This window comes from Chionomys nivalis, chromosome 11 (assembly GCF_950005125.1).
Source record: "Chionomys nivalis chromosome 11, mChiNiv1.1, whole genome shotgun sequence".
Classification (NCBI taxonomy): Eukaryota; Metazoa; Chordata; class Mammalia; order Rodentia; family Cricetidae; genus Chionomys; species Chionomys nivalis.
In genome coordinates this window covers 28589482-28615118 of record NC_080096.1, presented here as the reverse complement: position 1 = coordinate 28615118, position 25637 = coordinate 28589482, and the positions used below count along the sequence as shown (strand labels likewise).

Below are 25637 nucleotides of genomic sequence, written 5' to 3'. Positions count from 1 at the left end.
TATGATAAAGATAAAATAGATGTAAATATTGTAATTTTTACTTGATAACTGTTTTGTTATATGTAATTTTGCTATGTTAAAGTTAAAGCCTTCCTTTTTTTTTTTTGTTTAAACAGAAAAAAGGGAAATGATGGAGGAAGGTCATTTGTCAATAAACAAACTGCCTTGGCCCATTTGATAGGCTACCCCTTAGGTGGGTGGAGTAAACAGAATAGAATGCTGGGAGGAAGAGGAAGTGAGCTCAGATGCAGGGCAGCTCCTCTGAGAGACAGACGCCATGCTCTCCTCTCCAGAGCAGACACGATGAAGCTCTGACCCAGGATGGACGTAGGCTAGAATCTTCCTGGTAAGCGCACCTTGGGGTGCTACATACATGAACAGAAATGGGCCAAGCAGTGTTTAAAAGAATAGAGTTTGTGTGTCGTTATTTTGGGGCATAAGCTAGCCAGGCAACCATGAGCCGGGCTGTGGGAAGAGGCCCGCAGCTCCCTACTACACTTTTTAATATTTACTTATTTATTATGTATACAATATTCTGTCTGTGTGTCTGCCTGCAGGCTAGAAGAGGGCACCAGACCCCATTACAGATGGTTGTGAGCCACCATGTGGTTGCTAGGAATTGAACTCGGATCTTTGGAAGACCAGGCAATGCTCTTAACCTCTGAGCCATCTCTCCAGCCCGAACATGTTGATTTTCACTAACCAAACCCATCGACATAATCGACATTCAGAGTAAACAGTAGCACAGTAGCACTCCCCCACCAGATACCCCTTGTGCGCCATTGGACAACGTCCATTGTTCTACCCACATTCACAGTCTTACTATGCAATGTATGTTGGCCTTGAACTCATAATCATGTCTCAGCTCCAGGGGCTGGACTCACAAGTTATGTCATTAGTTCCACCCTGGATATGAGTCAATAAAAGCACACTAGTGTGCACACTCCACACTCTACCTGCTCACACAGTACACTAATGTGCACACTCCACCTGCTCACACAGTACACTAGTGTGCACACATTCCGCACTCTACCTGCTCACACAGTACACTAGTGTGCACACTCCACACTCTACCTGCTCACACAGTACACTAGTGTGCACACTCCACACTCTACCTGCTCACACAGTACACTAGTGTGCACACCCCACACATTCTACCTGCCCACACAGTACACTAGTGCGCACAGTCCACACTCTACCTGGTCACACAGTACACTAGTGTGCACACTCCACACATTCTACCTGCTTGCACACAGAGATGGTGCTTGTTCTACATAGTGAGAAGACTGCACTCTCTCTTATTTTCGCCATTTCTTTAACCATTCTAATTGACACTTTTAGTTGCTAATAAGGCGCTCAGGTCCTTAATACTGAAATATATCCTGGACTCCACTTTCCTTCATTAATCTGGGGACAAGTGTCAGTAATGAAAGAAACCCTTCTGATAAAGCTTACTCTCCAGGTATCAGTCAGAGGTAACAGCTTCACAATTACCTTTTCTGTGTTCCAGGTCTGTACGAGGTCAAGGTCCTTCCTCAGATAGTTCCAAGAGATAAGGCTTTTGGTGTTAACATGCAGCTGGTGCCAAAGGGCCATCACCTTCTGGTAAGATTGCTCTACCCTAGAAATAATGGGGCTGCATGTTAGAGGTCTGACTGCAAGGTAGAGCTTGGGTGCTAAGAGGAAAAGGTAGCAAGTTCTGACAGTATAGGCAACTTTGGAATTCAGTGAGACATCCATCTGGACTGTCTATGGTGTTCTGTCAGACATCCATCTGGACTGTCTATGGTGTTCTGTCAGAACATACCTTCAGTAGCAGAAATGTTACCAGCATGTAAAAAGATTGCCAGAAGCCAGAGAGAAGAAATAACAGGGAAAGCATGAATAAAAGAGTATAGACAAAATATCCCCTTTGGAGCTGTTGGAAAACCGCACCATTACTTCTTACACGTACTTTACTGTTCTCCACGCAGTCAAAACATGCTGAAATAATTACAAAAGCTACTGAAGTCCACTTGGGAAACAAGGAAACTACAGATTAAAATTTTCCAGTGGCAGAGAAAGGTAGATCTCTGTGAGTTCGAGGCCAGCCTGGTCTGGAGAACTAGGCAAAGAAGTCCTATCTTGAAAAACAAAAATTAGAAAGGAAAACTAGGCATCAGGATCTCAGTTACATAAAAAATAAAAATAACGGGGGCTGGAAGGATGACTCGGAGGCTGAGAGGACTGGCTGCTACTCCGGAGGTCCTGAGTTCAGTTCCCAGCACACACATATGGCTCACAACCATCCATCATGAAAAACACCTGGCTGGTAGTGGGGCACTTGAAACCTCTAATGGGAGGTCTGTACACTGCCACAGTTACCTGCTGGCCATCTCAATGGCATCCTTATTGGGTGGGGGAATGATGAAGCAGACTGATGGCACCATTGCCTCGTTCCCCGTAGGGCTGATCACTTTCCATTTGGTCCTCTGAGAATTATCTTCCAACACACATTCATCATTTTTGCAAATAGTGATCTGAAAAGATGAAGTCAAATTACTGCTAATAGAAAATCTAACAACAGGCCTGATCTCAAGGCTATGAAATATCTAAGAAAAAAGTCTCCTTAAGAAAAACATCTGCAGGGCCATAGCATCACTTAGTCAGTAAAGGTTCTTGCTGCCAGGCCTGATGACCTGAGTTCAATTCCTGGAATCCACATGGTAAAAACCAGCTCCCAAAGGTTGCCATCTGGCTTACACACTCACACTGGAACACATGTGCACCATGGAACTCCTGTGTCCCCTGCCATTTACACAAGCATATACACGAGCATAAAATAAATGCTTTCCTTAGGCTCAGTGCATAAAGAATTTTTTTGTGCAAGTATGAGAACGAAAGTTCAGAGTCCTAGTATCACATGAAAGTCAGTGGAGCCGGGCGGTGGTGGCGCACGCCTTTAATCTCAGCACTCGGGAGGCAGAGGCAGGCGGATCTCTGTGAGTTCGAGACCAGCCTGGTCTACAAGAGCTAGTTCCAGGACAGGCTCCAAAACCACAGAGAAACCCTGTCTCGAAAAACCAAAAAAAAAAAAAAAAAAAAAAAAAAAAGAAAAGAAAAAAGAAAGTCAGGTGGGCAAGGCAGACCACCATAATCCCATGGGTTAGGAGGCAGAGGAGGATATCCCGGGACAAACTGCCTAGTTAGACTAGTCCAATCAGTAAGCTCCAATTGCCAAGAATCCCCACCTCAGTAAATTTACTCTGGAGAGTGATGGAGGAACTACCTCTGTCCTCTACATGCACAAGCACCCTGGTGTACATATATCCTGCCATGTAAACACATATACATGCATGCATACACACCATACATGCATGTATAGGCAAAAAATAAGTTGTGTTATTAAGGTAGTATTTTTGTTCACTATCCCTTGCAAGTATATTCAATAAATCTGTTTACTTTCTTTAAGAAAAAAAAAGAAAGGGAAAGTAAGGATTGATTTGCTACCACTTAGTGAGGGTCCCTAAAATATATAAATCCATATTAAGTCAAGGAAAGAGGTATTAATCAAGTGCCTGTCATGGGGAATAACCAGCATGTGAGTTACAAGGAGACCTTAAGACCGTTAAGAGCTAGCTCTGGACCAACATCTATGGAATAAGAGTCGCTGAGATAGGCAGGACAGCTCTGCTTCTGGGACACGCCTCCCTCTCTTCCTCCTCTTCCTACCAGGCTCCTAAAAAGGTTTGATCATTTTGAGTCATCAATTCTTTCTCTTGAGAGACAAATAATAAACACAATCTGCTTTAGAAAAAAAATGTTGAGACAACTATTTTAACTTGTTTTTGTTTTTTATACTATGTAGTCAAGGCAGACTTGAATTTGGAGTGACCCTCTGCCTCAGCCTCTCTAGTGCCAGGCTTATAGGGGTATATCAGACTCATTTCACTCACACTCATGTGCAACGGATTGTTATTCATGTCTGCTATGTGTCAGGGGATGTGCTGTATCAGCTACAACACAGAGGATAAAAGTAGCACAGTGGTCAGCAAACAAACATGGTCTACATTCAAAACTTTTAGTACCACAGTTTTCTATGACAAATGCAGTACCAGGAAGTGGTACAAAGGATGACCCAGTCTTGGCTAGAGCTAAAGACATTATTTAGAACCTCAAAGCCACATTAAGGAGTTAAGGCCTCTCTCCCTAAGAACAACAATGACATGCTGTAGGACCAACACAGGAGTGTAGCTTCCTTAAGGAGAATGTGCTGGAGGTAGGATAAAGAATGGACTAAACGAGAAGGCTAGTATAACAATCCAAATGCAAGAAACATACAATCTGATTTAGGCAGAGTAACAGCAGCCCCGAGAGATGATTTACAAGTTAGCATTGACTTGGTGACTCTGTGAACTGTAGAAACAACCAGGACAAGGGAGTTAAATGTATCCCCAAAGTGTAACAAAGTCCTTCTCCATCAACACTCACACAGTGAATGGACGATGGACGATGATGCCAATCACTAAGGAAAGGAGCACCTCAGGATTATAGACTGGAGGGTTTGTTGTTATGTTGGTAAAAGATTACACTTAAATTCCCATTTTAAAATCCTCTTCTCTTGCTTTTATATCTTTTTGGTCTCTCTTTCTTATAAAGACAGGGTCTCAAACAGACCCAACTGGTCTTAAACTTCATATCCTCTGGCCTCCATAAGTACCCGGTTTATAGAGTTAGTTTTTTCCTTTTTCCTGCTAGTGTACCACTAGTTGAAGGCTTCCCTTCTCACCCTCTTCCCTTTGGAGGCCAGGTGCCTGCTCCTATCTCACCTCAATCTGCCGGTAGTCACAAATGGCCTTCACAGATATAGTGCTCTTTAGCAGATGGTCTGGACTGCGCGGTTTTAGCTGGACAATGGTTTTTGATCTCCCAACAAGACTGGCAACGGAACTCTTGGACTGTATAAGCTGCTCCTTTTCATCCTATAAAACAAGAAAAACAAAAAGACATTAATGTTGGTATTCTAAGTCACTAAGTCAATAATGAAAATGCAATGCTCCACTCCCTAAGAGAATGTCATTTCTCAGTTAAGTAGGGATCCTTAGTGGAGCTATCTTAGATAATGGTATAGACAAGGATAAAGGAAAAAAGGAGAGAATGTCTGTCTTCTTTCAGATGCTTTTGTACTCTAAATTTGCAGCTTTCTCCTTGTACTCTAAACAATGACCAATGAAGCCACATGCAAGAAATAAATAAAACAAATGCCTAGTTGCCGAGCACAGCAATGGAACTAATGAAGGATTTTCTCAAATACAGCTCAGAACAAATGTTGTTGGTGAGAGCATCATGACAAATGATTTTGGATTTATCTTGCCGTGCTGTATTCGCATAAATTTGATTGGCTTGAATGTAGTATCATGCAAAAAGTCAAAATTCTAAAATCTCTGCAAACCCAATTACCTTAAAAGCTAATAAACTTGTCAACAAAATTGGTAGCAGAATGCTATCAATTCCATTGGAGAGTAAATGATAACCTTTATCTACTGTCCAGAATGGTCCAACCCATGTTGAGACATGAAAGTCCCCAGAAAGAGGGCTTTCTTAGGATGGACAGGGATGCAGTAAGAGTAAAGAGTTAATAATGTTAAGAAATATACCATTAAAGAATTAAGAATATGCAGGTAAAGAAAAAGAAATTCTTAAAAAACTACCTGTGCCTGTCCCCGGGAGCATGATTGGAAGAAATACAACTTTAACTTATTAGTTAAGAAAGAGGAATGGAAGATACAGGGGAGACAGCCACATTTCCACACTTGAGAGCTGGTCTTCCCATTCCAGTTTCCTTGCAATAAAGATGTCTAACCCACAAGCCAAACATCCAAAGACCAAGTGTTCATCGTGGGTAAAGCTCTGAAAAGAACCAGAGGCCAGGACAGGTGCTCTGGAACCTGGTGAAGAAGCTGAGGAGCAGACCCAGCCGTGACTCCATGCCCCGATGATGCCACCAACCCGATGTCCCTGACCTGGAGAAGAGGGAACAGAGCAGCAACCACCCTCCTTGAGAAGAGAAGATATGACAACTGCAGGGGGTTACCCTACGACAGGAAGGTACTCTGTGGGAGGGAGGAGAGCAGAGCCAAGGATGACAGTCCTCCTTCACACTTGCAGTACCTCTGAGAAAGACATTTTAAAGACAGTAACTGTAAAGTCAAGTCTGCATCCTTCATTTCAAGTTAACATTCCATTTGCCCAAGTGAAGCACTGAATGTAAGCCTACTTGTGTCTGAAGCCATTATAAAAACAGAAAGAAGGGAAAAGAGAGAAAAAAATGAAAAGAAAATTAGGACAGCGATAACAGTGGTACGGAGGTTGCATGTTGTAAATGAGACTGGAGGTTTGATCCTCAACACCAAAAAGGTCCTACTTTCACCCACAAAACAAGGAAGTTAGGGCGGTGGCGGCACACGCCTTTAATCCCAGCACTCGGGAGGTAGAGGCAGGTGGATCTCTGTGAGTTCGAGACCAGCTTGATCTACAAGAGCTAGTTCCAGGACAGGCTCCAAAACCAGAGAAACCCTGTCTTGAAAAAGCAAAAAAAAAAAAAAAAAAAAAAAAAAAAAAAAAAAGAGCTAGTTCCAGGACAGGCTCCAAAGCTACAGAGAAACCCTGTCTCAAAAAAAGTAAGTCAAGGCCGGGCGGTGGTGGCGCACGCCTTTAATCCCAGCACTCGGGAGGCAGAGACAGGCGGATCTCTGTGAGTTCGAGACCAGCCTGGTCTACAAGAGCTAGTTCCAGGATAGGCTCCAAAAAAACCACAGAGAAACCCTGTCTCAAACGCTCACCTTCCTGGACGTAGATAGAAGACCTTCGTCTTCCCGCAGGGCAGAGAATTTGGACTGCTCTTCAGTATCGAGAGGGAGGGGGAATGGTGTGGGGGGAGGAGAAGAGGAGTGGGGATAGGGGGAGGGGAGTGGGGGGAGGGGGCAATATTTGGGAGGAGGGGAGGGAAATGGGAAACGGGGAGCAGGTGGAAATTTTAATTAAAAAAGAATAAAAAAAAAAAGTAAGTCAAATAATAAAGCTAAAGTGAAGCAAAACAAAAATGCTTTTGAGTTACAAGAGAGACAAAAATGTGTCTCTCTTATTTGGACTCATCTCCTGAGATGTGCAATCTTCTAGCTTCTCCCCTGCAGCATATCTCTTGCAATGCTGCTGAGCCCTGTCTTGACAATTCTGTATACTGCATTCAATAAACACAGGTTCTGATGCTGAGTTTACAACTGCAACTCCTAAAGGAATAACTTACTGGAGCAAATAAATCTAAAATTGATTTTGAATAAAAACTGCATAAAGAACTCTCTTTTTTTTTTATTTTATTATTATTATTATTTTTTTTTTTTGGTTTTTTGAGACAGGGTTTCTCTGTAGCTTTGGTGCCCGTCCCAGAACTAGCTCTTGTAGACCAGGCTGGCCTCTAACTCACAGAGATCCGCCTGCCTCTGCCTCCCGAGTGCTGGGATTAAAGGCGTGCGCCACCACCGCCCAGCCTAAGAACTCTCTTTAAAAGTTAATATTACATTTAAAAATTTGGACAAATATTGAATTATCTCTACTTAAGATATTAATGCTGCCCTTAGTAACTAAAATCAACTTCCTAATATCTCATCATTACCAAAAGAAAACGGTCAAGGAGAAAAAACTGGTTCAGATCTCTGTGTGTGTGTGTGTGTTTCAAAAGAGTAAAAACATATCTATGCAACTTGATCTCTTAGCATCAGTCTCGGCTCCAATGACTGCACTAAAACAAGGATGATGCAGAGAAAACATGGGCACCAGGTGGCCCAGGGAACAGTTACAAGGACTTTACTTCATAGTTCCCCAAAGGAATCTCATCAGCAACTTCTTCAAAGGAGGAAAGCAGAAGAGACGACAGCACTGACTGGACAACTGGGAGGCGAGCCGTCCTTATTGCCCCGCAGCCTTCAAGGATGTTGATGTGGCAGCAGCCGACACCGTTTACTCTGTTTCTCAGAAGCAAAAATTCCCACCAAGGAACACCCACCATGGAGTCCTGGAGCAGGTCCTCGAGGCGGGACAGACTAGTGCTGTGGTCGCAGGTATATTTTCGTTTGATGGAGTCTTGGAGGTTTCTCAGGAATGACTCCAGGTCTCGGGCATCACTGAAGAACTGTGGAATCACAGGGAAAGACTGGATTGTGCTCAATGCCGCAGCACAGTGAAAGGTTCACAAAGAAGGAATTTTCTGTGCCAAGCTGAACCAAGCTGATTACACTCTCTTGGACCTGTGACCACCCATTACAAAGGGCCCCAGAGTACAAGCCAGAGGCCTTAAAAAAGCACAGTGTAAAAGTATTAGTGATGATTTCCAGTAACACTCACTAGATCTGATATGAAGCTAGCCTGCTTCACCCTTTTTGACTTTTGTTTGGTGGCAGTACTTGGTATGAGGCCTAGTTCATGAAATAACCTAGAAGCTAGGTGAAACAATGTTTACCTCACTGATGTAATTATATAACTAAAGAGATAAATGTAAGAGAGAAAATAGCTTCTTTCCTCCTCCACCCTCACATGAAGAAAAATGTGTATTTTTTGCTGTTGTGACAGGTGGAGGTAAGGAGAATCTTAATATTTTATGATCTTCTCCTCAAGGGGTAATTTGTCTCCCACTCTTGAAGCTGCATTGCTTTCACCAATGCAACACAAATGTCAGAAACAGAAGAAAGTGCCTGTGCATGTGGGCGGTTCCCTCTTGTGGTAAAGAAGACTACTGGACACCAGGGTTTTCTATACACGCTGTCCCCTAGCCAACTTTCAGATACCTGCCCACTAGCCATAGCTACCTGCAGCCATGCACATGACAGGCAAGATGAGACAAGCTATAGAGAAAAAAACCCACTTAGCTGAGCAAAGACCAAATTGAAATCACTCATGATTAATAGTTGAAACAACTAAGATTTTAGAGTTGTCTTATATAGTAAAAGATAACTGATATGAATGAATGTTTGTTAGTCACCTCTCCCCATTTTTTTGAGGCAGGATCTCATGTAGCCCAAGACTAGTCTTGAATTTCTGATCCTTCTAACTCTACCTCCTGAATGCTAGAATCACAGGTGTGTAGCACCACACCCAGTTTTACTATATTGGTGTATTTTAAATCTAACCTTTGGTGTAAGTAAGTACAGACGTCCACCACCACCACCACCATACCTGGAAGTAAGCTGTATTCTCTTTCACGTGTTGTTCCACACATAAGCACAGCTGCTTCATCCACTGCAGCTGTGACTGGACAGCAGCACTATATGCCTGTAAACAGCCAAGCACATGTGCAGAGGGCATGGAGTTTAAGAGATTCAAATTATATGTGAGTCTCTTTCCAAATACAACTCTGCTACTGATGAAGAACACAAAAGGGAGACACAGAGACATTAACTGACACCAGTAAAATGCTTCTTGGGAGAAAGAAGCTTGCCTTGGTTAAAAATGGGTTACCCAGAAAAAGCTTCTTCTATACTCAGTTATAACTAATTCAGAAAAATACATAGCATAAATAAATAAATCCCTCCTGGTTCTTCTACTGTTTGGCTTTCTGGGCAACAGCACTACACCAACAAGAAGCATGATGCGGGCAAGAGGCAGCTCAGTGGTTAAGAGCACTGGCACTCTTCTAGAGGTCCTATAGAGGTTTGGTTTCCAGCACCCACATGGTAGCGCCCAGTAATCAGGGCATTCAATGCCATCTTCAGGCCTCTATAGGTACCAGGCATGCATGTGGTACACAGACATACAAACACTCTCATAATGTAACATAAAAATCTTTTTTAAGAGAGAAGATATATATATATATATATATATATATATATATATATATATAGAGAGAGAGAGAGAGAGAGAGAGAGAGAGAGAGAGAGAGAGAGTCAAAGTCTCTTAACTTCTTCTTCTTAATAATAGTCTCCTCAAACTACTGAAACTGTGCAGGCTTTTGGGGGCTACCGAACAGTCTGGGATAGGAAGGGAGATGATCTAAAACAAGAGTTGTGACATCTCCTCTGGCCTTGGAGGACAAAGCTTCTCATTTCAACAGCTTCACAACAACACATTGACCTTAACACACACTAAGACCACAAACCTCCACTGTTTGTTTAGCTGGATGGTTCTCAAGTGACAAGCGCTCTGCTGTATCTTGTAGAGAACGAAATACATCTTGTTTCCCTTCCAGTTCCATTGTCAACTCCTGCAAATTGAATTTAATTTTATGGAATAAATGCTATTAAAGAAGAAGAGGCAATAAAGAAAACACAATGTTCCCTCCTGACTTAAAGAATTTGGAATGGTGCCAAAACGTGATGTATAAACCAGAAACGCTTGGGCGAATCTCAGAAAAAAAGGCAAAAATGATAGAACTAAAGGGAAGGAATTCGGAAAGCATAAGACCTGAGCTAGCCCTGAGTAGATTGTGAGAACTCAGGAGGTAGAGGGAAGAGCAAACATGGCTAGAGTGGTTAGTTAGCCAAAAACTAACAAAGGGGCACACTAGTCAGCCAATACCACACAAGCAGACACACTAGTTAGCCAGCACCGCACAAGCAGACACACTAGTTAGCCAGTATCACACAAGCAGAGATACTAGTTAGCCAGCACCACACAAGCAGACACACTAGTGGAAAGACCACTGACTAGGAAGCTTTGCTAAACATTCTCTCAGCTAAAATGTCCTCCTCTGAAACAAAATTCTGTTAATAGAAGACCCAAATTAGATACTGGCTTTTCAGTGAACCCTCACTACCAGATTCAAGCTCTTCCCCTTTAACTCCAGAGCACTGTCTATGTCTAGCAGCCTTGCCGCAGTTTCCACACAGGCTGCTTCAGAAGATTCCTGTGTCCTTCTCTGATCAGAAGACCCTTACTTTTGGGAGGAGTGCGGGGGTGGGGGTTCGAGGTTTCTCTGTGGTTTTGGAGCCTGTCCTGGAACTCACTCTGCAGACCAGGCTGGCCTCAAACTCACAGAGATCCGCCTGCCTCTGCCTCCTGAGTGCTGGGATTAAACGCATGTGCCACCAGTGCTTGACCACATTTTTAATATAACTGGAGCTGTAATGGAACTAAACCAACCAACGTGGGTACTAGTGGAATAGCTGTCTGTTTGCATAGAGGACTATAAAATGTTTTAATATCCTGAGTATGGAAATACTAAAAGTAGCAAAAAATGCTCCTACTTACTTGTCTACTTCTTCATTATAAAAAATAGAAAGCAGAGCTGGAGAGATGGCTTGGCAGTTAAGAACACTGACTGTTCTTCCAGAGGACCCAGATTCAATTTCAAGCACCCACATGGTGGCTCACAACCGTCTGTAACTCACACATGTGGTACACAGACATATATACAAGCAAAATACCCATACACATAAAATGATTTTTTTTAAAGATTAGAGAAGAGGGGAGAGACAGAGAAAGAAAAGGGAGGGGGGGGGGAAGAGAGAATATAAGGCATTGCCCCATTAATTACAGATTTCCTGACCATTTTACATTTTAAGAGAGTAAGACTAAAATGTTCATAAGAATTCAAATTATTATAGAAATCTAAAAGTACAATTCAGTTAAATAATATTAACTCCTGCATTATAAAACACTTTGCTTAGATTATCTTATTAAGTCTTACTCAACCTTTTATACAACCCCTTCAAGAAGTTATTATCTCATTTTTATGTAGGCCCGGAGAGATTAATGTGTTGCCCAAGGTCACAGAGCCAATTAGTGGACAAATAAGAACTTGAATTTGGGTTCGTCACACTACAAACCCTATACTCTTAATCATAAAGCTGTATTAATTTCTAAATGACTCACCATACAGACTGCTGCTCTATCTAACTCAAAATACACTCTTCTAAATAAATCCACTCAAGGGCTCTCTCTCCTCCACACATCTTTCTCACAAAACAGACGTAAGGAGCAGAGTCCCCGATTCTATCTATCAGCACATAGCCCCAGCCCAGTGGTTCTCAACCTTCCTATAACTGTAATTTTGCTGCTCTTATGAACTGTAACATAAAAATTCTTAGAGATGGCTTGTTGCAAGGGTTGAGAGCCACTGCTGGAGCAGCAGTCTTTGCAGACTGGCTCTCTGCCTCTCACTACTGCTACTCAGCATGGTGGTCCTGCTGTGTGACTCTCACAGAGAAGTAGGTGTTCTTGGCTGAGACGTTAGGGTTGCTGTCACTCCAGTCACAGGCTAGCTCTTCTTCCTCCTTCCCATTCAACCAGATCAGCTCAGCTGTAGCTCTGGAGACAAACTTGTGCAAGCTCTGAAGGTGCCTCATTCGGAAGCTAGAAGTCTCCTGGAAAAAGCAAGAAGTAAAAGATTAAAGTGCCAGCCTTTGCATCTGGAGAAGATAGCACAGTGACGTCAGGAAAGAATAACCCAGGAAATGCATTAGGTCTAGTTTGTTTAGTTTTGTTTTAAAGTGCTTGTATTTAAACCTAAGGCCATTGGCATGCAAGGAAACACTCTACCATTAAGTCATACACACACACCCTTAGCCTTTATTTATTTATTTATTTATTTATTTATTTATTTATTTATTTATTTATTATGGCAGTGTTCTGCCTGCATGTATGCCTGCAGGCCAGAAGAAGGCACCAGATCTCACTACAGATGCTTGTGAGCCACATGTGGTTGCTGGGAATTGAACTCAGGACCTTTGGAAGAGTAGTCAGTGCTCTTAACCGCTGAGCCATCTCTCCAGCTCCTGGATTCTTTTTGATGGACTCATTTTACATAGTTTGATACAAAACTTCCAGGGTCCTTGTCAATCTTACACTGAAGATGTGACTCACAAGACTTTTGTAAGTGTTGTTGTATAAAGAGTGATCTTGGCTTATTCCACCATGGACAATAGATGGGAGTAAAAAACAATAAATAGAGAATTCCCTCTCAATCATCTAAATTTTTTAGTTATAGTATCTCAAAATACAGATGACTACCGTCTTGGTAAGGAACATAGCTAAGATGGGCTTAACTTGCTTACAGTTTCCCAGAGCAGTGGTTTCTGACCTTTAAGAACCTGGAAGTTCAGCTGGGCAGTGGTGGGGCACGCTTTTAATCCCAGCACTCAGGAGGCAGAGGCAGGCAGATCTCTGTGAGTTCGAGCAGTCTTTTGTCTACAAGAGCTAGTTCCAGGACAGGCACCAAAGTTACAGAGAAACCTTGTCTCGAAAAAACAAAACAAAACAAAACCAAAAACAAAACAACAACAACAAAAAATTTGGAAGTTCATTGTGGCAGAATAAAACTATAATACTGGGATTTTGGGCACTGAGGCAAAAGTAGTTTAAAGGCCAGCATGGGCTATATAGAGAAAATATCTTAAAAAGAATATTATAACCATATAAATAATTACACACAGTAAATATAATCTAAAACAAATAAACAAACAAAGACAGAGCCGAACCATGTGCTTTCTGAATTAGGAAGGAGTCTTATTTGGAGGGAGCCCAAGTCTCTATGAGCACAGTATAAGTTGACTAGTCAAGGTCTGGGAGAAAGACTCACCTTCAGTTTACAGTACTGTGTCTCCAACTTTCCAAGAGTCTCAACATAGCTGGTATGAAAATTCTGGGACATCTTTCCCTGACACAAAAGGAATGAAATGAAAAGACATTAGAGAAACAGTGGGGAAACTATGTAGCCCTGCTTCAACAATGTAAACAAGATGTAGGTATGGAGGTGAGGGCTCACTGCTCTGGGAAACACAGGCCTGGGCAACAATTTTCTAGGTGAGACCAGACTTCATAGCTAGAGGCAGCACTGAGTGGACAATTCAGCAGGGTGACCTGCCAGCACCCTGCACGTATTTTCAACAATCAGGGCTTCTGAGCAAATCCTACGCCTGATGACTATCGAACTCCTCATCTGCTCCTTTAAAGGTGGTGGGGGTGACAAAATAAAAACAGGAAGACAGCAGCACAGTAGTAGAGCACTTGCCTAGAGGCAGAGAGTCCCTAAGTGTGGTCCATTACCACCAGAAAACAAACCAAGACACTCAAAAAATAAGACAGTGACTGATGCAGGATTGACCAAGTGAGCAGTTTCTTCATACCAGCTCTTTACTGCAGGCTCACAGCAAAATGAGAAGAAAATGAATTTTGGAGACAGAACTCCTGAGTTTAGATTCTGCTATTTATTAATTCTGACTTCAGCTGTCAGCATCACTTTTAAAAGTTTTTCAGTTTTTTGCTGGGCAGTGGTGGCGCACACCTTTAATCCCAGCACTCGGGAGGCAGAGGCAGGCAAATCTCTGTGATTTCAAGGCCAGCCTGGTCTACCGAGTGAGTTCCAGGACAGGCTCCAATCCAAAGCTACAGAGAAACCCTGTCTCAAAAAAACCAAACCAAACCAAAAAAACCTACTTTCTTCACAATGTCATTTCAAAGGTTAATAGAGACACATTGAATAAAGCCAGAATTAGTTGTAAAGTATTATTCATTATATACTTTACTTTTCGGGGCCTCCTCCTTTTCAGAAACAGCAGTGTGGAATAAAACTCCCACTACCTGCTCCTCCCCAAAACTCTCATAATGCAGATTCTCAATGCTCTTTACCTCGTACGACCTAGCCTCTTTGACACTCGAGCCCAGCTCTTCCACGCTGGTGTGGATATGCTGCTGTGTTTCCAGCTGCAACTCCACACTAGGCAGATCATTACCCCACTCTGCTCGTTCCAGCTTCATCTGAAAAAGAAAGCACATATGCGTTATAACTTGCAAAGGACAGGAGAGTGGTCAGTCCAGTATCTGGATGAGATGACCAGGGGTAAGAGCAGGGTACAGTAGCACATGTCTGTGATCTCAGCACTTAGAACAGAAGGCTCAGGATTTCCAGGTCAGCCTGGACTACATAAGACCATGACTTAAATAAACAAAATGGCAAGGTGTAAGGACTGGGCATCTAAACTGTCTCTATCATTCTATGGCTTTGTACAGGAAAATACATTACAATCAACCCTCAAGAGCCTACAGAGGAAGCCCCATTAACTACAGCAATGGTGGCCTATGAGAAAAGAACCCTGAGTTTGTCAGAAGTGGGGCTTAACACTCCCTTTTATAGGGTTACAAGACATGGTGGTGCATGCATTTAATATCAGCACTCAGTAAGCAGAGAGACAGGCAGATCTCTGAGTTTCAGGCCAATCTGGGCTATGTAATGAGACCCTGTCTTAAACAAAACAACAATAAATCATTATGAGTCTCTTAATTTAATGGAGTAGACCCCCACAAAAAAAAAAAAGGAAAAGAGAAAGATCTAAAAAATATTTTGATTCACAGCATCAGCTACTAGCCAGTAGATCCCTTCTCCCTTTTTCTGTCCTCCCTTCCTTTTTTTCTTCCATGAGATGGAAATCCTATAAAATAGCCCAGGCTGGCCTGGAATTCATCACCTCCTGATTTAGCCTCCTGGGTCCTGGGTTTACAGAGATAGCCTGGCACAGAACAATGTCAAATTTGAGCTATTACTGACCTAAAATATAATTTAGTAGCATTGGGCTTGTGGAATAAATATATCAGTCTTGCTTAGATTTAAAATGTATGACCAAAACAACAAAAACCGAAGAATGCACTTTCCTATCAACAAGGAACCATCAGAAGAAGCTGGGCGATGGTGGCGCACACCTTTAATCCCAGCACTCGGGAGGCAGAGGCAGACGGATCTCTGTGAGTTCGAGACCAGCCTGGTCTACAGAGCTAGTTCCAGGACAGGCTCCAAAGCCACAGAGAAACCCTGTCTGGAAAAACCAAAAAAAAACCCAAAAAAAAAACCCCAAAAAAAAAAAAAAAAAAAAAAAAGATAACCGAGATATATAGACACTACAAGTTTCCCACAAGTTACCACTTAGGGCTTAACAGAAGGTAATGGACTTGCCAAGAGCTTCAAGTCAGAAAAGCCTGGGACAATCTATATAAATCCTATCCATTTAGAATATAAGGAGAAAGGAATCAGGCATGGTGGCATATGCCTGTAATCCCAGCACTCAGGAAGCTGGGGTTGGAAGATCATGTGTTCAAGGACAATGAGACTACACTGACTTCCAGGTCAGCATGGGTTAAACAGTGGAGAGGCAAGGGGACATTTAAGGAGAAGGGGTCTCAGGTGCAGACAGGATCAATTATTAAGGCTCTTTCTACCAGAAATACAAAGCAACCTGGTCCACTTAAGACAGTTTTCTGGACATACACCCACCTGCATCTCTTCTACCCAAGAAAGTAGTTCATATACAAATCGAAGACTGCCTTCATCTTCAGAGGAGGATATAGACACAAGTTCAGCCCGGGTCATAGGTTTTCGAAACCAAGAGGTAGAAGAATGAGTTGTCTTGTTCAGGGGTTCTGCTTTCAGATGTGTAGTGGTTAAGGTAGAGGGTGGGACCAATTCAAGTGAAGTAAAATGGCCTTTCCGGTATAGATTTGTACACTCTAAGCGCAGGGTGACCAGCTCGTCCTGCAGACGCATGACCCTGGAGAAGAAGAGTAAACTTAAAACATGCTTAAAATAAAATCTTCATTATCTATTTAACAAGCACATGATAAAAATAAAAATGGGACCATATCAGGAAAAGTGTTTTGAAAAAGTGTTACAGAAATGTAAAGTGGTATTTTTAACATCATCTAGCTTGGAGTTTTCGAGGCAAATGCAAAACTAAAGTGTTAATTGGAAGGAAGTAATGTAATATTTATATGATTCCTGAAGGTCATAGGAGAATAAATGCTGGACTGCCATGTGACTTTAAACACTGCTTCTCCTCTCTGCAGATCTCAGTTTCCTCATCTATAAAATGAGTTCACTAGACCCCATTTACTCAAAGTCAAGAGGCTAGCACACCTCTGCAGGTCACTCTGAAACAGAAATGCGGTAAGATGGCACAGTGACCGAGAAATATACCATAGACACTTAATAGGATGGGTGTGCCAAAAGGGAAACTCAGCCCAGGCAATGTCCTGCTTAGAGGGTGTGCATGCAGCAGCCCCAGAAACAGAGTTCTGATATTCAAGTTAAAGGTTCAGTACCTGGTTCTTATCTCAGCCCTCCCTATGAGCCCCTTCCTCCTCACCTAAAGGCCAGTTCTTCCAGCTGGTAGTACTTCTCATCCCGGAGGATCTGGAGATCCACCTGCAGCTGCCTGATGAGACCTTCGCACTCTTGAATGTACATGATGACATCTGACTCACACTGGACTGGCTGTCCTGATTCCAGGTGTGCAGCATCCTGTGACAGAAGAGAGTCTGGGTGAGAAAATGTCGCTGCTCTCACCCACTAGGAGGGAGGGAACGGAGGAAAAGGAAGTAACACAGCTGGATTCCTCAGCTGTTAACTTTGACTGTTAGAGCAGCTGGGTACAAAGTGGAAAGCATGTGACATAAGATGTAGGACGAAGCAAATACTTACAGCCTGCAGTGTATTCTTCGCTAGTGTCAGTTTTTCTTCACAGTTCAAAGCACCATTCTGTATTTTGTTTGCAATCTGAAGCAGCAATTCCAGCCTAAAAAAATAAAAACCATAATGAAGTACAGACTCAAAGCAGCCCTAAAGAAAGCCAGTCTGCCACCTGGACCCACCTCTCCACAGCGGGCCGTAGGGATTTCTCTCGCTCTAGCATTTCAATGATGAGCTTCCCCCATTCTTCTTCTACATGATTAGGGTGGTAGCCTTGAGGCAGTTTAATTCTGCCAAATTCAATCCACACCTGAAAGAGATATTTTTCAGTGCCCTACCACAGCCCTACCCTCCGGACTATTTTTATCTGTTTTTTGTAGTTTTCTTCTTGCTTTTGTTGTTGTTGTTCCAGTCAAGCAGTAGTTTTCCACACTATCTAATATAGGAAAAGAATAAAGCATCTAACAACTTAAGAGCCAAAACATTTGTATCTAAACTCTAACATGCAGAGACCACTTGCTCTAAACCATCCCATCCCTTCTATCATTTCTAGAAATCTGTCTTCTAAATAAACTTGATTCTGGCAAGGTTAAATTCACCCAACTCTATAGTTTCCCTCTAAAAAGCAAGGAAAAAAGGATTTCTGAATAGAGATACTGTTTTTCAATGACTCCTTTACTAATGACAGTTTGTTGATACTGTTCCTTTACCACAGAGTTCCAAGACTGGCTGAGGGTATCATTACCCTCGGTAGTGATAAAAGGGGAGCATGTGGGAATCTATTAGAAAACAACGACAGTACAAACTGGCAAACCCCATGTCTTAACAAGAAATATGCTTCCTTACCTCTAGTAATTTATATAACTCTTTGATTCTTCCTTTCTCTCTCTCCTTGGCAAGAATTTCTGTTTCTTTGAAGTGTATATATTGGTTATAAAGTGCCTACAAATATTAATATTTGATGAGTGAATTAATAGACCAAAGCAACAGGGACCAATTTTTCACACCACCTCCCCCATCCCAGCAGCATAAATCTCTGAAGCTTACTCCCAGAGAGAATTCAGAAAAAGCAACTTAAGTCCATGCTTTTACCTTTAGTTCAACAGGGTTCTGGGGGAAAGATTTATCTGACATCAAGAGTGTATGCTGTCTGATCCAGGGAAGGAGGGAGTCCACTCGGCTTTGGTATTCTTGCCACCTGGCATCCACGTCCTATGGTCAGAAGACAGACACTGTAGACCAGATTTGCACTTAGCAGCAGCAGCAAGGACAAAGTGGCTCAGACCACCCCAGGCCATGCAAAACCCTCTTCTAATTGCCTAGACAGATGTCCAACTTAATACTCAAAGTTTCAGTTTCAAAGCTCCCTGAGGAACCCAAACATGCCATTCAATATCTTGACACGTAGAAAGACTATAAACCAAGCTACTAAAATTAAGATCAACAATATTTGTCAGACATGGTGATTCTTCACAATGTAATTGCTCCACTCGGGGGTTGAGGCAGCAGGACCATGAGTTCAAGGCTAGCCTAGAGCTCAGCCATGTTGCCTATTCAAACGTGTATCAGTTGCCAAGAAAACACCATGTCATCTTGAATTAAGGCTGGGGACGGAAATAGCATTCTTTGCTGGCATTTAACATCAAATGGTCTACGTCAGATGGCATAAAATTAGCAATACCAAGGCTCATTCTTAAGGACAGTGTCCATTATGATAGAGATAATATAGACTCAGGTGGGTCTTTGTAAATGCAAAAGAATTTAAGTAACACTATCTAATGAAGGTACTCTACTTCAATGAAACAAGGTATTTTAGGAAAATATTCTTTTACCGTAGCACTGATCCCTTCTCCACCCTCAGGGACTTTGGGAAAAGCATCATAAATTGAAGACACGTAAGTGATTACAGACTTTTCATCTGGAGATGGTACGTCCACATCTGAGAGAAAGATAGAATGTCTTGGTCAGAATGAGGAAAATGCCAGGAGAAGGAATTATGAAAACATGTTAAATGTACTTAAATCTCAGTAACTCTCACCTTCTGCATCCAGCAATCGGGTGACCCCGAGTCTCTCAGCTACTTCAAAAGCCTGTTCCAGGTTCTCCCGGTTACTCTGGATTTGTACTCTCTCCATATCTACCAGATCGGGTCTGTAAAGGTTCACCACGGCATGTGAAAAACCACTGTCTATCCAGCACATGAGCTCACACAAGGAGGACCTAACAGTTCCCAGGACTGAAAATTGTCAGAGGCCATGAGAATATACAGTATATGGCAGTTGATAATTCAAGTGTCAACCAAGCAGAGGGCTGACTCTGCTGGGGGTTAATCTTGTCAAGGCAATACCTGAAGGACCATCAGTTCTTTTTTGCTTGCTTTTGCTAAAACATCTTGATGTCTCCCCAATACCTGCCTTGTAGTATATAATCTCATGTGATGTGTATATGTAATCTCCATATCTACCAGATCGGGTCTGTAAAGGTTCACCACGGCATGTGAAAAGCCACTGTCTATCCAGCACATGAGCTCACACAAGGAGGACCTAACAGTTCCCAGGACTGAAAACTGTCAGAGGCCATGAGAATCTCATGATTATATGTATATATGTAATCTCATGATTACATCTCAATCTTATGGGGGGCACATATATCTGTGGGTGATCAGGAAGATGACTCTTCATTTACCTGTATAATCTTTATATATAGAATATATACTGGGACATGCTTCATAACTAGATCTATTTGTTCCATGAAGACTGTAGACACTTAAAAGCCTACTTTGTTCCTTTTGGCTTAGACTAACTGCACACAATTAGCTCACTTTTACCTCAGAGCAAGTTCAAACTAGACTAAAGGCTTTCTGTAAATAGATCGTAAGTTTAAAATTTTATAGTTATGCACAAAGTCAGAGTCGCAGATGTCAAACCTAGGTTGCTACACAAAGCACTCTAAGAAAAGCATGCCAAGTCTTCACTTGCCAGTCTGCTAACAACAGAACTATGTTTCAAAGTTTGTCACTGGGCACTGTGCCCTCTCCCCAATCTGGTCATGATCTTACTCCAGTAACCTTGGAACTTTGGGTTGCTATGGAAGAGGCTCAGCTCCCTATTGCTTACCCTAGGGATGTGCTTTCTACCAATGAGACTAACTTTTATAATTTTTTAAAATCACTTTAACGTTCCTGTAAAGAGACAAGTTTTCAGTCTAGAAGAGAAGAAGGTAGGAGGATAAATTGGGAGGAATTAGAAGTAGTACAGGAGAATTAGAATAGAAGCAGAACAATAAAGAGACTGATTTGGAAAAGCATATAGTGAGAGAATTTGATCATTTGCCCTCAGATATCCAAAGAAAAAAGTCCTTTGCATTTGCTGTGTGGCCAATCTAAACCTTGAAGAGAGTCTTGGAGCTGGTTAGAAAAACACTGAGTGAACTAGAGAGAAAGTAGGAGACAGGAAGATACTAATCTTGAACCTACTTTTAATTGCACACCAGGCACCTAATGCTACCCAATTCCAAGTTTACACAAATTCATAAACTAGTATATGTGTATGACCACCCAGACCTCAAATTATTATTTTTTTGTGTGTGTGGTTAAAATTCCTATCTTCCTTCCTCATGTCATACCAAGTTACCTGCCTCTCCTTACTTTGGTCTGGTCCCTCTTGAGGCCCTGTGCACTTGTTCTTTCACCTACTTGGGATGCTCTGACCGCAGAGCCTGCATGGCTCACTTTTGAGACCCTCATCTACCTCTGGCCATCTCTGTTCAAATTACACAACCCTATAATCACGTTCTTCCACGGTGCCTGCCACTATGTGACAAACACCCAGTTCTCTGTTTACTCCCTACTCTCCCCAGCGGACAGTCAGCTCCCCGAAAGCATGAACACTGACTGCTTCACTGCTTTGGCCAGTGCCTAGAACAGTAGGGCTCAATAAAGACTGCTTTTCAAAACAGAGCAATGACTTAGAGTCTAATCCTTGTTGGAAGGGGAAGACGGTATGGCAGCTCATTACAAATGTAATGGGAAGAATTCCTTCTAAGAGCAGTGAGATTCCACTGTACGTACCTGTATCTGTGAATCAGTGCATTGAACATTTTCCCATCGCTCCAGCAGGAAGAAAAGTTGGTGCATTTGATTCCTGTGTAACCAGCTGTTACTTTCTGAGTCCACAAGAGTAGTTTCTCCTTGGCTGACATATCCCCTGATTCCCCACTAATGTAGATATCAGATATCTGCAAACACATAGGACATGGAATAACTCCTTCAAATACAATAAAGTCTGTTGTCTTTCTCTTTTCTCTATATTATGACTAATAAAGGAAGAAAGACCCAAGACTAGCTAGGAACACTGTTAATGACAACTCCAACAGATATTTAACCTCTCTGGTGGTCAGAAAAACACAAATTAAAACTTAACCAAACCGGTCTGGTGCTGGGGGCACATGTCTTTAATCCCAGCACTTGGGAGGTAGAGACAATTGGATCTCTGAGTTTGAAGCCAACCTGGCCTACAGAATAAGTTCCAAAACAGCTAAGACTTCAAAGGGAAACCTTGTCCCAAAAAACCAAACCCATCAACCAAACAAACAAGAAAAACAAAGCAACAAAAACAAAACACCCAAAACCTATCAGATCAGTAAAGGCTGGTTGGTCTATAATGCTAACAATCAAAAATGGAGAGAATATTCAGAATTGGATATTATCATTTAAAAGTATACTATGGAGAATACAAACAGCACATTTATGCAGGATGTCAGTTTTGAATAAAATCCTTTTTTAAATAATGTATTTATTTTTATTTTATATGCATTGTTGGTTTGCTTGCATGTATGTGAGGACAATATGCATATATACATATAGCAGACAATAAGACACCTCCAAGTGTCTTATACTAAATTTTACATATTTAACTCAAAATAAATGAGATTATAACAGAACATCCATCCACTAGGTTCTCAACTTATTTTTAAATTTTTATAATAGTTTAAGACTGTACTTACTGTTGGCCAGCCAGTGGTAACACACACTTTTAATCCCACTGGGAGGCAGAGGCAGGCGGATCTCTGTGAGCTCGAGGCCAGCCTGGTGTACAGAGTGAGTTTCAGGACAGGCTCCAAAGCTACAGAGAAACCCTGTCTCAAAAAACTAAAAAGAGTGTACTTACTGTCAAGTACTGTTTTATATGTTCAGCAAAATCATATTCAATAAGTTATACCAGTTATGAAATATTTTATTATTATAAGAGACTTTGCATTGTGCTAGATAATTTTATCCAACTATGGGCAAAAAATGTTCTGTGTAGTCTAAAGTGGTCCAGGTTAAATTATGAGGCTCGGTAGGTTAATGTATTAAATACATTTTAAAATTACAGTGATAATACAATTTCAAATTAAATACATAAATCAAACTGGGATATAGCCCTGTTTTGAGTAAGGGTACTTCTATTATTTTAAAATCAGGAAAATTGGGGCCAGAAAGTTCAATACTTTATTTAGGAAAACACACACACACAAAACAAAACAAAACAAAAAACAACCAAACCCTGCAGACTTCTAAATACTGCCAAAATGTTTGAAGGCAGACTGCAAGAATAGTATAGATAGTTTGCATAGAGCCCAGGAAGCCACTTACGTGTCAAAGTGAAATGAAATGGCAGAATAAGCAGCAAACTCGTGGGTACAGAGTTTTGCCCTTGACAGGTATATTCATACAAAGGAAATTCAGGCTAGTGCACTTTGATAATGCCTAATAATAAGATGATTCTACAAATTTTTTTATCACTCACCACCTCTCTGCTGACTCCGTATTTACCTGACAACTTCCAAATTATTGTTTCACATACATACACACATTACATACATACACATACATACATTACATACATACACACATACATACACATATACATACACACATACATACACATACATACACACATACATACATACATACACACATACACATACATACATACATACATACATACATACATACATACATATATATACTATAAAGCTAAATGATTGCTGCAGATACTCAACAATTTTACAGTTAAAATTCATTTTGTAAATTAATTCAGATCCATCAATCACTTATAAATAGAAACCATGTGAAACTATGCTATAAAATTCAATCAATTCCAAGTTTGATAGAGAAAGCCACGAAGCTGCAAAGTGAGGATTCAGTAATAGTACATTCAACCCAACAGCCAGCACCCTACGGGCTCAGTATAAATAGTCTCTCTCTAAAGTCAGCTCTATTTCCATTCCCTTCATATTTCTCCATTCCTACTGTGATGGATAATTGTCACTAGACAATGACATATACCCATCACTTTCATTGCAGCTGCTTCATGTACATATTAAGAAGGATCAGAAAATAGATTTGGTGAAATGAAACAGGGAAAGAATTAACAAAACAAATTCTGAGCATTAGAGTTCTTTACCTAAATCTAAATTTTAATTATTTAACCAAAATAAGCACAACCGTCTCTCTAATGACATCCCCTACCCGCCAATCACAGTTTCAGCCACAATGCCTATATGCACATTGCATTATTTGTTATATGTACATAAGTTTTGCCAGCATGTATTATACACCATACTCATGCAGTGCCTTAAGAAGACACTGGAGCCCCCGGGACTGAACTTGGGTCCCTTCAAGGGCAGCCAGTGCTCTTAACTACTAAGGCGATTTCTCCAGTCCCTGCATTGAAGCTATTTCCGTGAAGAGCTTTGCTTCAGGTTTTCAACACAGGTTGGATGAGACAATGTTTGGTTCTTTAGGGGAAGAAAACAGTACCAGGCTTGGATTGCAGCCTTTCTAGACTGTAAACTGGGTTGTGAAAAGTGTGATTATCAGTGTAAGCATCTCAGTAGTTAAGTTTGGTTTTTATTCACCTTTTCTTGTGATACTCTCATGTGGTATGCGCACCGTCACTAGGGTCTGCACTAGCGATACAGAAACCTGGCTTTCATCGGTTTCCTCCCCTGGCCGAGTGGAAAGGAGAGAGCCTCAATATCATGCCAGAGACTACACGTATCTAATCGAACTTCCTCCCATCACACACTACCCAAGGTTAGTTAATTACTTCTCCAAAGCATTCCCACAAATGTAATATTTGTTAATAATTCCATAAGCATTTACCAACATCCTAACCCTATGCCAAATAGTATGGAGAGGAAAATAAGTCACGTGTTGTCTACTCATTCTGTTATCAAGAAAACATTATGTTTTCAAAGCTCAAAATAAAAGCATAATTTTAGGTTTGGGTTTAAGCAACTCAGTCAGGGAAATCATTTACAGAAAAAGTAAGTTGAGACAGAGGTAAACAAGTAACCCCAACCAGCAATGTTAATGAAGGGCTCAGAGACAATGCCTGTGCTGTTTCAGTAAGCAGATGCCAACCAAGTGAAAAAAGAGGAAACACAAAATGAGATATGTCAGTCCTCTAAGAATTTAGTTAAGATATGCTATATCTCAATAAATTAAAGCTTCCCCAATTACTTTCCCAAACAATGACAGACGAGTGGAAATAAAAGAGAGAGAAACAATGCTACCCACACCGAGACATAGATTTAATATAAGTGGTGGGCTGGGGAGAGGGCTCCGTAGTAAAGTGTAACAACATACAAACATCCCCAGCATTTACAGAAAAGTCAGGTGTGGAAGCGTGATAGGCAGACCCTTAGAGCTCACTGGCCAGCTAGACTAGGCAATAGGTAAGCTGCAGGTTCAGTAAGAAACCAAAAGCCAACTTAGAATGAAACTGAGGAAGATGCTCCATGTTATAAACCTCTGAACTCTAGACTCATGTGCACACCTGCATGCACATGTGTGCACACGCACACACATTTTCTACTTATGTCCATGCCCCCTCCACAGAAAAAATGAAAAACAATATTAAAGTTACACTGTATAATTGATTTAGAATTTTTATAATTATATTAAAAATACTATTCAAATGCTATCTTTGCTACCAGTATCTTTTTTTTAATAAGAAAAACTACTTGATGAGCAATTTTCTAGAAATATCACCTACATCTCTCTTTTAATATTTTTGTAATTCAGCCAGCCATGTTTTTCTGAGTCTGGGTTCCCAGAAATTTGATTCCTTCCAAACCTCAAGAATCTAGCTGTTTCATACGGATTGATGACCACTAGGCTATGGGAACTTTATAACTAATATAAATAACTTAAAAAGCATTAATG

The 25637-nt window shown here is 41.4% G+C and overlaps 1 protein-coding gene across 8 annotated transcripts in view; it reads right to left on the bottom strand.

The window, feature by feature from the left end:
- Macf1 (microtubule actin crosslinking factor 1) overlaps window positions 1–25637 on the bottom strand; it is a 345446-nt gene that overhangs the window by 146851 nt on the left and 172958 nt on the right. For all 8 annotated transcript variants that reach the window (XM_057784472.1, XM_057784473.1, XM_057784479.1 and 5 more), the window contains 18 exons: window positions 21492–21658; window positions 19461–19573; window positions 19255–19361; window positions 18515–18634; window positions 18269–18364; window positions 17605–17732; window positions 17435–17528; window positions 17100–17254; window positions 16232–16505; window positions 14596–14724; window positions 13547–13624; window positions 12171–12332; window positions 10127–10231; window positions 9208–9303; window positions 8042–8167; window positions 4809–4961; window positions 2365–2519; window positions 1495–1621 (listed from right to left, as the gene is read on the bottom strand). In XM_057784472.1, coding sequence (XP_057640455.1) covers window positions 1495–1621; window positions 2365–2519; window positions 4809–4961; window positions 8042–8167; window positions 9208–9303; window positions 10127–10231; window positions 12171–12332; window positions 13547–13624; window positions 14596–14724; window positions 16232–16505; window positions 17100–17254; window positions 17435–17528; window positions 17605–17732; window positions 18269–18364; window positions 18515–18634; window positions 19255–19361; window positions 19461–19573; window positions 21492–21658 — 2385 coding nt within the window. The remainder of the gene's footprint in view (window positions 1–1494; window positions 1622–2364; window positions 2520–4808; window positions 4962–8041; window positions 8168–9207; window positions 9304–10126; window positions 10232–12170; window positions 12333–13546; window positions 13625–14595; window positions 14725–16231; window positions 16506–17099; window positions 17255–17434; window positions 17529–17604; window positions 17733–18268; window positions 18365–18514; window positions 18635–19254; window positions 19362–19460; window positions 19574–21491; window positions 21659–25637) is intronic.